Consider the following 14,879-nt stretch of genomic DNA (forward strand, 5'->3'; position numbering starts at 1 on the left):
ATTCTCTAACATTACAAGATGGAAATAAATTGTTACATTGTATGGAAAGGATTTTTCTGCTATAAAATTGTCATATTCAAATACTTATCTCAACTTTTCAATTAATGTTATATAGAGGCTATCAATATAAAGAATGGTTGATAACTGAATTTTATGAATTGAAAATTCTAACATGATTTAAAAAAATTGTCATCATTATTTATCTTGCAAAATATATGTGCACAATTTCTTTTAATGATCTTAGGAAATTTGAGAGAAGGATAGTTTGGGTGTTCCATGCATTTTCTTATTTTTGGATCATATGGAAACATGCTTTTTGCTTTTGAAATGTGCCCTGCATTAATCATGAATCAGCCAGGCATACAGAAAAACTTCAGACTAATGATCATAGTACTTTTGTTGAGTTTTCTTCTTATAAGACCTGTCTTTTCATTATTAGTAATAAACTTTATGGATTTCAGTTTTATGTGTGTGGTAACTAAGTTAATCTTAAAATCACATTATACTTTTACCATAGTTCAAACTGGTATGAATAAGCTTTGTTTCTACCAAAAATAATTACACTAGAAGATAATAGCATTTCAGTAGGTGGCAGTCTTCTCTTTGAGTTTTTGTCTAGTCATGCTATCAAATCTATAGGATTTTTATGGAAACAAATTCTTGGTGGTCAATTAAGGTCATGAAATTCTTTCTCTGATAATCATAGTGGAATTATTTTATTGTCATGACTGTGTTGGGAAGTCAGAAGTGTATGAGGGTTAAACCAGTTTTACGTTGTTAACTCTTTTGACTTCCTGAATTTTATGTTCTTTATTAAGTATTTAACCATATTTGTTTATATGTATATTATTAAGATATTAAAGGAATCTTAGGAAGATAACTGTGGGGCAGAGTAGAATACAGAGGACAATCCCAGTTCTACATTAGAACCATAATCTAGCATTTATTTAGGGAAGTTTGGAAATTTACTTATTTCTTCTATCTTTTCTCTCCAGTTTATTACAGATAAGGTTTTTTGTTAATGCGTTGGTTACTGTATTTTCATTGGAGTACAAATTTATTTTTGGACTTTGTGTTTTAAATTCACAGGTAACTTTTTCTACTGGTGAGGAAAGCTGTACACATATGTATTTTCTGTATTTGTTATTGTCACCTACCATTTTCTGATTATAAATTTACTAAAGTTAATAAAATGTCTCTAAAATTATATGCTAAAATATTTTAAAGGCTTATGCTAATACTGACAATGCTTTTATATTGATCTAATACTTTCCATCTGAAGTTTTGAAGCATTTCACAGGTATTACTTTTTTGTTAAAAATATCTTTGCTGTAAATGAATATTATTTCAAAACACAGTCTTACAAAGGAGAAAAACTGAGGTAGAAATCTCAGATATCTAATCATCCAAGAAATCACTAGAGTGACTGCCTCCTGTTTTCTTTCCTGACTATTCTTAATTTTTATTATATACTAGTCTTTTATTACTTGAAGATCAGAACTCATAATTAAAATATACACATAATGCATTTATCTTCAAATACATATTTTATAGGTGATGGGTACTTGATATTGCTTGACAGGTTTATTGTTTTTTTCCCACGGTATTTAACAATTGTGTGCATATGTTCTCTCTTGAATGCTGTATAAAACAAACATGTCTTGGTTTACTCAGTAGTTATGTTAATTGAGAAGTTTGGTATAAAATGAGTTTTCTCTAAGTTGAATCAGTTTAAAGTGCATCAGGAAACTTTGCTATTTAAAGAAATTACTTAGCAGGTGTATTTTTTATGTAATTATGGATTGTCATAACTGGATTTGCATTACTTTAGTTTTGGTACATTTAGGTTTACCAAACTTAAAGAATGTAGATGGCAGAAAAATTTCATTATCTTTCCTCATGGTGGAGTTATAATGTAAAACATATTATAAAATAAATGAAATCCTGCAGATTAACTTCCTTGAGCAAAAAGTCTTATTTATAATTGTCTATTTTATATTTATGAGACCCCTTTTTGCTTAATAACGTAATATATCTGAATTATTTCAATCTTCCCAGGCCTGCTTCTTTTCTTCAGAGGATTTGTTAATTATCTAAAAGTCAGAAATATGTCTGAAAGTATGGCAGCTGCTCATAGAACAAGATATTTCTTCCTATTATAGAGGTAAGGAATATAAATGTAGCCAAATGTGTATTTCTTTTTGTATTCACATTTACTATCTACATGTTAAAGGCTTAATGTATACTTAAAATAATTTTTACTCAAAGTTAGCACAGCTTTTACATATTGTACTGTTAGTAGCTTAATGAAATTGAGTAAGTTGTAGATCTTTTTAGGTACCTTTTAGAGTTTCAAAACTGAGTTTCATAAATTTTAATTTTTAAAATACAGAGTGAATAAACAAAACTTTTAAATCATACTTTTTAAACTTCTTTTTAAAGATTGTTCATAGATTGCGTTTGAAGTAACCACCAGCACAAAACTTGAAGACTTGAAAACAAAATCTGACACTTAGAAGGACTGGGCATGTTGCATAAAACAATGTGAAATCTACATAAACATCTGGTGGAAAAATAAGACCAAATCTGTGATAGAAAATCATTTTGTCATGCAGTCATTTAACAATCTGGATCAAGGAATGATAAAAATGATATTAAGAAAATAGTTCTGTTATTTTCTTAACATGTATCATTCTGCATTAAAATGAAGACTATAACTTGAATAAATGGGAGTATAAAAAATAAGCAGAGGCTGTCTTACTAGTTATCTAGTGTGTTTCTGGATGCTGGGTATGTAGTTGTAGCATTAATTTGTTGTACAACCAGGAGTATGTATACATATAAAGATCTTTTATCTTTATTCTCTATTTTTAAAACAAGTGCCAATTTATAGATACTTCATATCTATGAATTGTTTAAACTTTAAAAAATATTTGAACTCATAAACAAAATATCTGCTGAAACATTTAATTTCTGATTGTAGGACTAAAAGGACGAAGTATTTCAAGGTTGCTGTAACTAAGTCAACATTCTGTATTTGAGGGTTCTGCATCAGTGTATTTAACCAATCATGGATTGAAAAAGATTGCATCTATACTGAACATGTACAGACTTTTCCCCCTTGTTATTATTCCCTAAACAACATAGTACAACAATTATTTACATAGTATTTCAATTGTATAAGGGTATTATGTGTAATCTAGAGATGATTTAAAGTTTATGGGAGGAGTGTGTAGGTTATATGCAAATACTGTGCCATTTTATGTAAGACACGTAAGCATCTAAGGAGTTTGGTATACGAGCGTGGTCCTGGAACCAATCCCTGTGGTTATTTAGGACAGATTTTATTTTTTTTAGATATATATATTTTTAGTTGTAGATGGACACAATACCTTTATTTATTATTATATGGTGCTGAGGATTGAACCCAGTGCCTCCCATGTGCGAGGCAAGCACCCTATCATTGAGCTACAGCCCCAGTCCTGTATTTTTTATTTAATCAAAAAATTTGTATGGTTTGTGATTTGGTGGCTTAATTGTATTTCTGGGTCATATTAAAGTATCACTTTAAGTGTTCTATTAAAGTTCCCGTACCACCCGCCCACAGAAGGGGGTTATATTTTCTTTTTAATCAGTGAAATGTCTTTGTAAACAAGGCATTGAGAATTTGTCAGTATAAAGATAAAAAGGCAAAGTTTACTAATCTTATTAATGTTTTGTGAGTAGTGAAATTATCTTGTATGCACTTTGCAGTCTTAAATATAAATATTTTCTTGATGATTCCTGTAGAAGCATTATACTTTAGAATATATTCTGAAATAGACTGTTACCTTTATCCAAAAAACATTATATATTTGATGTAATACTGCTATAAAATGAGTTTTTATTGTCCTGTGATTTAGATAGAGTACAATTTAATATATTTTAAGACTAATTCTTTCTTTGTCTCTAGACTGCATCAGCCCAACATTCCTTTCTTATACCAATGTGAAATTTTCAGATCATCTATAAACCTACAACTTTAATAGAATAGAAGACTACTGATAACAGAAGAAAAATTAGTGAAGAAAAGATGGAGCTTCAAAATTGAATGGCAGGGTGGTTTATGCTTAAAAGCCATTCTGTTCATTCTTTAATTATTTATATTTCATTTGTTTTGCACACTTGAATTTTTGCCCATTTAAAGATTTGCATATCCTTGAAAGAAACCATAAAGTTGTAGCAGTAAAGTCTAGTCATATTTGGTTAATCAGTGTTTGATACAATTGAAAGAGATGAGTTATAAACAGTCTTCCAGCATGTAAATGCCATTGACTTCTGACTTGACTATTAGTATAATAAAAATAAAATCATTAACCATGTCAAATGCTTAGTTTCTGGCTCTTAGATTCATATAGTAATTCTACATATGAAGTACTTTGTTATATATAAAGTTCATTAAATCCTGCAGAGCTGATTAAGAAAGGATTTGTTAAGTTTTTGAACATATTATTATTTAGGGAAATTCTTTCTGTAAATAACCATGCATAATTACTTTTTACATTGTTTTCTTAGAAATTATGTCTAGATATGTTTTCATTAATTTTAAATTAAGTAAACTAAATATATGTAGAAACTTCAGGTGTTAAAGATAGGATTTGTTTTAGGACAGGTCTTAAAAAAAGTGGGGGTGTACCAAACTGTCCTTTATAATAAAATAAAATTTTTAAGGGACATAACAGTTTAGGGATTTTCATATGAGAAACTTGGTTATTAGGATTACCCATCTTAGAGATTCTTGCCAGGAAAATAGTGTAGCAAATATATTTATTTCATTTAAGACAATTTAAAAAATTAAGTTTTCATATAAGATATTCTCATTTGCATTTCTTTTTTTTAAAGCCCAATAAAAATATCTTTCAATATCACTGTAATAATCTTTCTTTAGATATTTGTTAAACTTAGCAAATAAAATCTTGTTCTGTTAATAACATCTTGCTTTATGATCGTAGGATTAATTTGTAAAAAATATAACCAGAATTTAGAGATGCAAAATACCTATTTTCAAATTATGGAAATTTATCTGTGGAATATAGAGTATGTATATGTGATGAGAGTGTGTGACTATTACTGCAACTGGAATCTGCTCTACATTCAGAAGCTACTACATTTTGCATCTTGCAAAACATTTTTTTCCTCATCTCTTTTTCTTTTAAGTTAGTTATATCTTTACTTTTGAAAGCCAACATTAAGAAGGATGGAAATTATATTATCTTTGAACATAAAATCATTTAATACAGCTATATAAAACATAAAATTGATCATTTATTAAGACACTGACTACTGCTAAAAGATACACATGACTGTTCAGGGACATTTTCCATTTCTGAAAAAAAATATGCTTTATAACCTCTTTTGTATTTCTCTGTATTTTCTAATTTTTTCATTGTCTTTGATGAATAAAACACACAGCTTTGTTTGCTAATTGAGCCTCCTATATTTTGTTTTCCCTCATTCATTTTATTCCTCTGCAATAGGATTTTTATTGTTGATTAAAGTACCTGTGTTATACCTCTTAAAGTAAAATAATGGCATGGGGTATAAACAAAATATTTAATTGAATTGCCCAGTTTGGAAATTAAAATTAGAATGTACTAGTAACATATACAGATTCCCACTGGATTTCTTCCTATCTTCTGTTCATTTCCCATAGACCTATGCTTTGTTCTTTTAATAATTTTTAAATGAAATTAAGCTTTGACATGTGGTAGTTTTCAGTTATTAGGAAGCTCAGCTATCAAACATCAATTTATTAAAATTTTATTTTATTTCGTATGATATTTATACTTGTTTTTCCAAATACAGGATATCACTATTGATCCAATATCAAAACTTCACTTTTTGTTGATTTTCCCTTCTAAATCTGTAAGGTTCAAGTGTACATGTTACCTAATCCTCTATAATTGGTTCAGTGGTAGCCTTAAATTTCATCATCCAAGCAGAGGCTATTAAAATGTTATTTTCTAAAAACTTAACATTCCCTTCCATATTTATGAAATACTTCATACCTCCCTTCATTTCCTGTGAGCTTGAGCTTGGTTAACTGTCACCGCCCTTTGCACTCTGCCTTAAAGATTGAAAATCAAAACTCTTATTAGAGCGTCTAAACGTTTTTTGAATGCATATGAACTGTGGCTTGGAAGTTAATGCAAAAATGTGTAAAATTATTTCTGTCATATTTGAATAAGCTAGTAATTGCTAGGATAATCCATTTTTATGTAGTTATGCAATTAACTATTTTAAGGCAAAAATACATTTTTCTATATAGTGTATTCAGGATAGATTTAGAAATTTAAAATGAAAACAAATTCTATTTACACTGTTAAAATGTTACTAGAAAAATACTAATTTGCAGCCTATTATTTTGAGCCTATAAAGTGTAAATCATTTTAGACATGCCTTTGAATTCCATAATTTTACCTACTAAATGATAATCACAAATATTTATAGTCAAACTTTCTCATAACAGAAAACGTGGAGTCAAGAATATCCAATTGAAGAAAATTCAGGGTTTTTCCTTCATTTAATAACTTTTTTTCCCAACTGGTATTTAAAGCTGGTTTCAAAAAGCACAAAAGTATTGACAGTGAATCTGATACTGTACTTAACTATGTATTTTAAGTTTACTCAGAACAATCTTGGTTATTCCCGTTTTCTTGGCTTTCTCTCAAAAGTATCCTAATTTGGAGGATAAATTATATGATCATCCTAAATATAGTTGTTCACTATACTGGGAAGTTACTACCTTAATTCACTACCTTTGAGAGAAGGATCTGAGGTAGGGACAGGAACCAGTTGTTAGAGTCTTCCTAGCCAGCCTTTTGGCCTGTAAAAGGAGCATAATTATTATTATTTTTTTAATAGAAGTTGTTGTATTTCAATGACTCCAGTTTCTGGTAAATAGTGAACAGTGGCTTTTATTTTTTTTTAACTGCTGTTAAATATTATTTTAATCATTATTTAATTCAAATAGTCATATGAAATATTAGTATATTATTTTTTAAAATCTCATTCTTGAAAAAGTTCAACTGTTGTTGATAATGTGCCATTGATTATTATAGGAATGTCATTGCCCATATATAAACATGCTGGCATGTATTTATTTGTTAATAAAGTTATATAGATGTGGAAATGTGAACCTGTGATGCATCCTTTTAAAAGCCAATTTAACATTTAAAATATTATCACCACTTTGGCCTAACTTACATGACAAAACATTTAAGATTTGAGATAAAAATGACTCTGGCATGGAATTATATTGGAAGGTGCAACATCATTTAACTTTACACATTTGTTAGGAGATAGATTGCAGTTTAATAAATGCAAAAAAATCAACTTTTTGCAAAACAATTTGTGTTCATTTCTACTTTGCAAAAGATAGTGCTCACCATAGATCAGACCTGTTTATGGGTTTATTTATTTGGGACATATAATCTAGTGTGCAAAAATTTCAAGTTATTAAGAAAAAATAGGAAAAAAACCATCTTATTTCACACTTTTTAAAAATTAAAATGTTTATTTTGGACTCAGCATGTTTGCTTGTTTATTTTTTGATGTTCTCTGATTTCATTTTGTTTTGAGAGGTTGGCTATTGACTTCTAAAAGACCCACCAGATTTTTAATGAAAAGTTTTAAATTCCCAATCCTAATAACTAAATAACAAGAGATGGGGTGCAATCCCATTAATAATTGAGGTTATAGCAAACCAAAATCATATTTCCAGATCACAGAATCTTAGAGGTGTTTTCCTATCTCTTCATGCTTGCAAAGAACTACTTTATTACTCTTCTTCTCTTTTTGAGTGTTCATTTTAATTAAATCAACACTTACTATTGGGGACACAAAAGAGGCTTCTTCTCTTAGCTTAACTAGAGTATAGCAAATTCAGTAAGTAAAGAAGAAATTTACCCAAAGCCCAGTTGAAATCTAGAGGGCAGCCACTGCTTTTAGAATATGGAAGATGAAAATAACCTTTTTGAAAAGTAACAAATTATTCAGAGGCACCAAACAGAGCAATGCATAAATTCCTTGTATGAAAATACATATATTATTTCTTTTGTCAAATTTAGGCTTTCAGTAACCTGAATTACAGCACAATGATTGACTTGGCTATGCAATCTATGTGATTTGGGCTGTAAAATTTTAATTCCATCTTATTAATTCAAAGAGATGACCTAAAGATTCTTAATTGCTACTAAGCATTGGTGACCACTCATCCTAATATAATAAGTAGTGATGGGATAAGTGTGAAGTATCACTTTCTAAATCCAGAGTTTTAAAATGATGCACATACTATGGGAAAATGTATCCATTCATTGAGAGTTACAAACATTTTAAAAGAAGTATTTAAAAATATGTAGTCAGAGACATAGTTTTATTTTGTATTTATTTTGAAACAAAGGCATGAGAGATACTTTAGAAGACATCTGAATCTTATAATTCCCTAATCCTATGGGAACTACAGGAATGAATTTTTGCTTGAATAATTCTGATAGGGCCTCTCTCCAGGACAGTAATTGTTGTTCAGTATGCTATATCATACATAATCAATTGGGACTTGGGGGAAGTTAACATTCCAGCCTCAGTTTCCAGAAGTTCCCAGTGCAATCAATCTACTTCAGTGATGGCACATTCCTTCCAGAGTTTTGAGTTTCTGGAATTTGGTCTAGTGCTACTGTTAATTCTTTTCTCATCATTGTGTCCTCTTTATAACTAGCTTCTTAAATACATGTGATAGAAAATAGAAAATATTAGGGCTTATGTAAATAAGATTTTTTGTAAGGAAAGAAAAAGGCATATAAAATCAGACCCTAAGGGGTTATTGTTCTGAGTTCCTGCTATAATACCTTAGAATGAGGACCCTTCTGGTTTTGGTGTCTATACCCCGACATGGTTCTGCATGGCCATATCACCAGGGCAGTGTGGGGTAGTGTGTCAGAATGGAGTCATTTGTGCTGAGATGGTAGTTATTTCTTTGTACTTCTGTAAAGCAAGCAAAATTGTATTACTCTTGTCATATAGTTGATTTTTCTTGCTCCAACAAATATTTCCACTAGTAACTTCCTTTCTCCATTCTTGAAGAGCTTATGCATTACTGAGAGACAGCTTGGTTTAACAGAAAGAATGGGTGTAGAAGCTACATTAAGTAACCCAGTAAGTCCCAAGTTTTAAATTCTGTGAATATTTCAACAAAATTGACATCAATACATTAAAATAGGTTTGAAATTATAATCTAGAGCTTATATATATTATATAAGTTAGTATTAAAAATTATGTACTATACATACTATATTGAAATTTTTAATACGTGTTCCACATCTGGGACGCTGGAATTGAATTAGTTAACACTAGACTCACGTATTGACTGTCAAACAAATTCAGAAGATTTGCTTAATTGAAACCTCATTTTCCTCACCTGTGTGTATTGTGAAGCACAACAGGTCCCTGAGGATTAGATAAGATGTATGCTCCCCCATCAAAAATGGGAACCATGAGTATTACATCTTTGCTCTGTGTTTCCCTGTGAGCCCCTTGGAAAAGGGTGATAAGGTAGGATCTTGTTAACTATTGTTTGCTCTTCATTTCTCCTCTTTCACAAGGGAAATTAAAGCAAAAGTTGCCTAGATGACATTGATTTTTAAGTGATACAATTAAACATTGAGGGGAAGGGAACGTACCAAGTAGTAAAGTATTCTAGCTTCTAGCTGTTAGAGGTAGAGGACCCTCACATAGTTCTCTCCAGCAGAAGTTTGGAGATTGACAGTGAATTATGATACTGCTTAAAACTGGTGATTTGTTCCTTTGTGTACGGAGCCAGAGCACTGAAATTCTGGTGGGGTAGTGATCAGGAAATAACTTGCTGGTCAGGTTGTTACTGATTCTAGGATAAATAACACCCCAGCTCTATAGTCATCGGTAACCTGTGGATTTCTTCCAAAGATGTCTATTGCTTTGAAAATGGAAACACTTTAATGGAAGTTAAGTCCCCGAGACTGCCGACTGTAATTTGGTCATTTAGACATCTTCAAGTGCCCCCTCTTTATAGTTCTGAAAGGATGATGCTTTTACTTCACAAAATCCAATTTGTAACCTATCCCTCTTTCCATCTTCCAAAAAAGCATAAATACCATCTCTTTGATATTCCTCTTTCATTCTCTTACACTGGTTTTGGTCCTATTGGGTTCCCACAGCCTTATGCATCATTTCTGACAAGGCTATATTGAGACCGTGTTATGAGTGATTTTGTGTTTGTGTCCTTGATGGTAAATATTGTATCTGATTATTCAATGTTGTATACCTTCCCAACAACTAGCACAAAGCTCAACAAATTCAACAAGTGGTTGGATGGGATAGATGCAAATGCCAGTCTCTGAATAAATGAAATGCTTTCTGCCTTTAACTTTGAGTCTAATGGAGGAAGATTTATGAACAGGCATAAACAATGTTTATGTTGAGGCAGGAATAATATCACCGGTCGAGTGATTGAACTCTGGGAACAACAAGTCATCCTTCACTACAGTGATGACATTATAAATAGATTCTTAAAGAATAATGTGCCATATGTTTAAACATTTCATAATCATTTACAATTTTTCTGTCTCTTGCATGACATTCTGCCTCCCTTGTTCTCTTCAGAATTATGTTTCCGATTTCTCAGAACATCTGATCCTCTTTATTAAACCACTTTCTACAGTGTGTTTGCAGTATTTTGTATTCATGCCGCATCAACCGTGCTTGAAGGGCAGGATCTATGTCTGATGTAATGTCAATGTGCATCGTACCTCATAGATATCTTTAAAGAACATACTCAAGATTTTTCACATGTCATTGTGAGCCACTCATTTTGTCCCAGCAGGTATTACTGACTTCAGACATCAGCATTGGGGATAGACATCCCTCTTTTCCAAAAAACACTGGCATAAGAAGTACATAAATTGTGAACATCCTTTTCACCTATCTCCCTCCCAGAATTAAACCACTGTAAAATTTATTACATACTGTTACAGGCTTTTCCACATAAATTTTTTTACTAGGATGTTGCTGTGCTCTATAATGTCAGTAGAACTTCTGGTTTCACATAAAGTTGAGAGGATCCCAGGTAAAAATGACTTGAAAATTCCACCTTTTCTTTGTGTCCCAGGAACAGGGCTCAGGAGAGAGTAGTATTTATTTCTGGAAACAGTTTATTTCTACTGAAAAGTTGAGGCTTATTCCTTGGTCCTTAAGTGTTTAGATGAAGGTGAATTGTGTTTTCAAGACCATTGGAATTGGACTATTCCAAGATCAGATATTTGCAATATTTAAATGTTCTATTTATGATCTTATAATGCTATTCAGTAAGAAATTTTCTGGAACCAGGTTATTTGGTGTAAAGGGCTCAGGTTGGACAAGAAAATCTAGCCTCAGTAGACTTTGAGAAGACCAATATGATTCTGGCTTGAAAATGACTTCGCTTTGCTTAAGGACCATAGTTGTGTTCCAGAGTGTGTTAGTCACTGCTCTCTGGCTGACCTGCAGACATTTGGATCCCTGTGTAAACCATTCTCCAAAGAAACAGCAATAGGTCTGTGTGTGTGTATGTATGGTCTAGAGATGTATTATGGGAATTGTTTCATGTGATCTTGGAAATCCTTCATTAGCATTCTGCTAACTAGAGAACCCGGAAAGCCCGAGTATAAGTACCATGGTCTGAAACCAGGGGAGTTGATGGTGTCATTTCTAATTTGAATCCAAAGGTAAGCATTGGGGTGGTATTGGTGTAAGTCCTGGAGTCCAGAGGTCCAAGAACAAGGATCTCCAATGTCTGAGAGCAGGAAAAAAAATGGAATCTCAACTGAGAGAGAATGAATTTGCTTGTCTTCCACATTGTTGTTCCGTTAGGGCCCTCAAAGGAGTGGATGATACCCACCCACATGAGTGAGGGTGTATTTTCTTAACCCAGCCTGTTGATTCAAATGCCAGGCTCTTCTTGAAACCCCTCCACAAACACATGCGAAATAATGTTTTACCAGCTATCTGGACATGCCTTAGCTCAGTCAGTCTTATAAAATTAGCCACCACATCCTGCTTTCCTCTTCCCAAGTTCTTCCTACCTGAGCTCAATCTGACATCTGAAACTGAAAGAGGACTCATATGCAGTTGAGTGTTATATACAGTGTGTACTGCTACAGTTTAGATTGCTCTTAAGACGTCGGAAGTCAGTAAAATCTGCATTGGCAAAGTGAGTGGCTCACAATGACTTGGAAAATATTGCACTTGATTTTAAAGAATTTCCCTAGAATATACAGGAGAGCTGCTCAGGCCATTAGAAATCACCTATGTGAAAAAGAATAATCACAGTGTTTCCTTTTCCACAGGGATTACTAACCATCCAGACTCCTTGCACCTGGTCTGTTGATTGGCAGTCAATTCACTACATTTTGGCAATAAATAGTGGGTTTATATCTGCTTAACTCTCACTCTTATTTTTCTTTTCCAAGAATGAGTCCCACAGAGTGACTAGCTTCCCAACTGCTTCTAGAGATGAGCTTAGGGGAATTGTCAACAGCCACAACACAACGGCCAGTTTGAAGATAATTCAACACTACCCACCCTGACCACCAACAAAAACTTGTCAAGGGCAGCACGTGGCATTTTCAAATCTGTCTTTGGTAAAACAACAAATGGAAAAAGGTCACGTGAAATAAGCACTCCCTTTTATAGTCATCCAGCTTCCAAATGCCGGTTTGGGTGTTTATTTGCAGAAATAAAACTAAATCTGTCTTCTTTTGGACCAAGGAGAGTTCTGGGTAAAGACCCGGATGTTCACAACCCCCCCCCCCCCCCCCCCCCCCCCCCGCGCCCCCAGTCTCTGCCTCAAATCCTGCCTGCTGGTCGAGTGCAGGATAAATGACCTTGAGACTCATTGGTTATCCACATCACACAGCCTTGCATAGATGCTTCCCTAGAATGTGTATACTGCTTCACCCTCCCTCCTAATATTAGTTCCCCACCTGGAACTCCATTCCCTCAGACAAAAATAATTTTTGCTTAGAGAAGCGTTAAGGAAAGAGAATATGAGTGAAGTCCTACAGATATATAGCTCTTCTTATCTGTTAAGGCCCCAGATTTTGAAATCAACTGTTCTTTCCACCCTGCACAGATTCGTAGGGCATATATATAGTGAAAGTCTGGGACTATTTGTGCAATTTGTTCACAGTGATTTACCTCTTTTCTCCCTTTCCTCTATTTTTTTCGTTTGATTTCCCTTACTGTTCTTTCTTCCTTTCCCCTTCCTCCCTCTCTCAGTTTTTTCTTTCTAATATATAAACCTAGCTTATCATTGTCTGAAGGCAGGAGTACAGCCCCGATACAAAAATATTCTGGAAGAGAATTGGAAGAGAAATCACTCTGAGCATAGTACCTTCAGCCATGCATATCCATTGGCTAATCTGTGGGTCCTCAAATTCTAGGTTAATGTTTCTCATAATGTGTCTGTTAACTTAAGAGTTTTTTCTTTTTACTTTTTTTTTTTTTTTAGATTGAATGTACTTCTATGAGGGGAGAGGGAGTGCCTCCCCCACTTTTGATGTTTCCTCCATGTAGAAGGAATGTAATTAGTGAAACTCCTGACCTCCCTCCACCTCTTTATTAGCTCTTCCCCAGGGGAGTCATTTACTTGATGGGTAAATTTGAAATGTAAATACCTGGGTATGCTGTGCTCAGCTTCTCTTCTTCCTCTGGGGAGCTAACAGCTCACAGGAGTTCCAGTTGTGCTCTGTTCTCCAGGGCAGGCTTTGTTCTGCCACAGCCTAGAGAAGCTGCTCCCAATCTATTACCATCTGGGTAAGGGGCCAGGGTAGGGTACCCAGTTCTGGGGTTCATTTAACTAAGCTATTTCCTCCAATAGTTGGTGTTTTGATTCTCCCTGTGACACTGCTTTGTTTCATTACATTATTTATGCATATCTCCGGTGAGAAAGAAGGGTGCCATCTTGGGATCCTCAGAGACTTGCAATATATTTCTCATTAGTTCTGCTGTTGGCCAGTAGTTCCATTAGCCACTTCCATATAGATGACTCAAATGCAAGACTCTCTGAACTCACTCTTGCAGTTGAAGTCTTTTAGAGGACAACTTTTTTCTTTTATGAAATCATCTAAGAGACACAACCTAGCTTGTAATTGGATGGCTCAGAAGAAATCAAGGATTATCCTCTCCAAAATAACCCAATGTGTCTTCCAGTGCTTTAACCAATTGAACCAATACAATCAAATTCATGGTCATATTAATTTCTTCATAGTCTTTTGGGTTTAGGATGCATACTAGTCAGTCTGTTTCACAATGTCACTTATTATTAAACAACCTGTGTTAATTATGCCAGAAATGTACTAAGGGCTCCTTGTTGCTTGCAGTTAATTCACTTCTAGCTTCATGAAGGAGGAGATAATAGTTAGTTCCTGTCTTCTCTGATCTTCATACCTATCTATTGGGTCTTTGTTTATAAATGATTTGCTTTTCTAGCATGTGCTGTGGTTTTTTTTTGTTTTGTTTTGTTTTGTTTTGTTTTGTTTTGTTTTTTCCAGCTTGTCTTCTTCAGAGGCTTTTGGGCAACTCTTGTCCAACATCATGTTCTTTTGATTCCTGTATTCTCATAAACTATGTAATTCTCAAAGTTCAATAGTTATGTTGAAAAATAATAGAGAAAATGAGCAAGGGAAGATAGGAAGAGAATTAGGAGGGAGGATGGAAGGAAAGAAGGCAAGCATGTAGAGAGGAAGATGTGTTGTGCTAAAAAGTCCCTGTGACACTGGCCACCAAAGGAGAAACATGCTCCACTCTGAGAGTTACAGCAGCAGGACGAA

The 14,879-nt window shown here is 33.3% G+C and overlaps 1 protein-coding gene across 2 annotated transcripts in view; it reads left to right on the top strand.

The window, feature by feature from the left end:
* Positions 1–7,569, top strand: part of Ndfip2 (Nedd4 family interacting protein 2) — a 59,729-nt gene extending 52,160 nt beyond the window's left edge. The window contains exons 7-8 of one of the 2 annotated variants that reach the window (XM_047552898.1): positions 2,059–2,164; positions 3,953–7,569. In XM_047552898.1, the coding sequence (XP_047408854.1) occupies positions 2,059–2,162 (104 nt within the window). In that variant the 3' untranslated portion in view covers positions 2,163–2,164; positions 3,953–7,569. Of the gene's footprint in view, positions 1–2,058; positions 2,165–2,442; positions 3,577–3,952 lie in introns of those variants that run through there. The other variant, XM_047552899.1, reaches the window with a different exon arrangement.
* Positions 7,570–14,879: the final 7,310 nt, after the last annotated feature.

Source organism: Sciurus carolinensis, chromosome 5, assembly GCF_902686445.1.
Source record: "Sciurus carolinensis chromosome 5, mSciCar1.2, whole genome shotgun sequence".
NCBI classification, from domain to species: domain Eukaryota; kingdom Metazoa; phylum Chordata; class Mammalia; order Rodentia; family Sciuridae; genus Sciurus; species Sciurus carolinensis.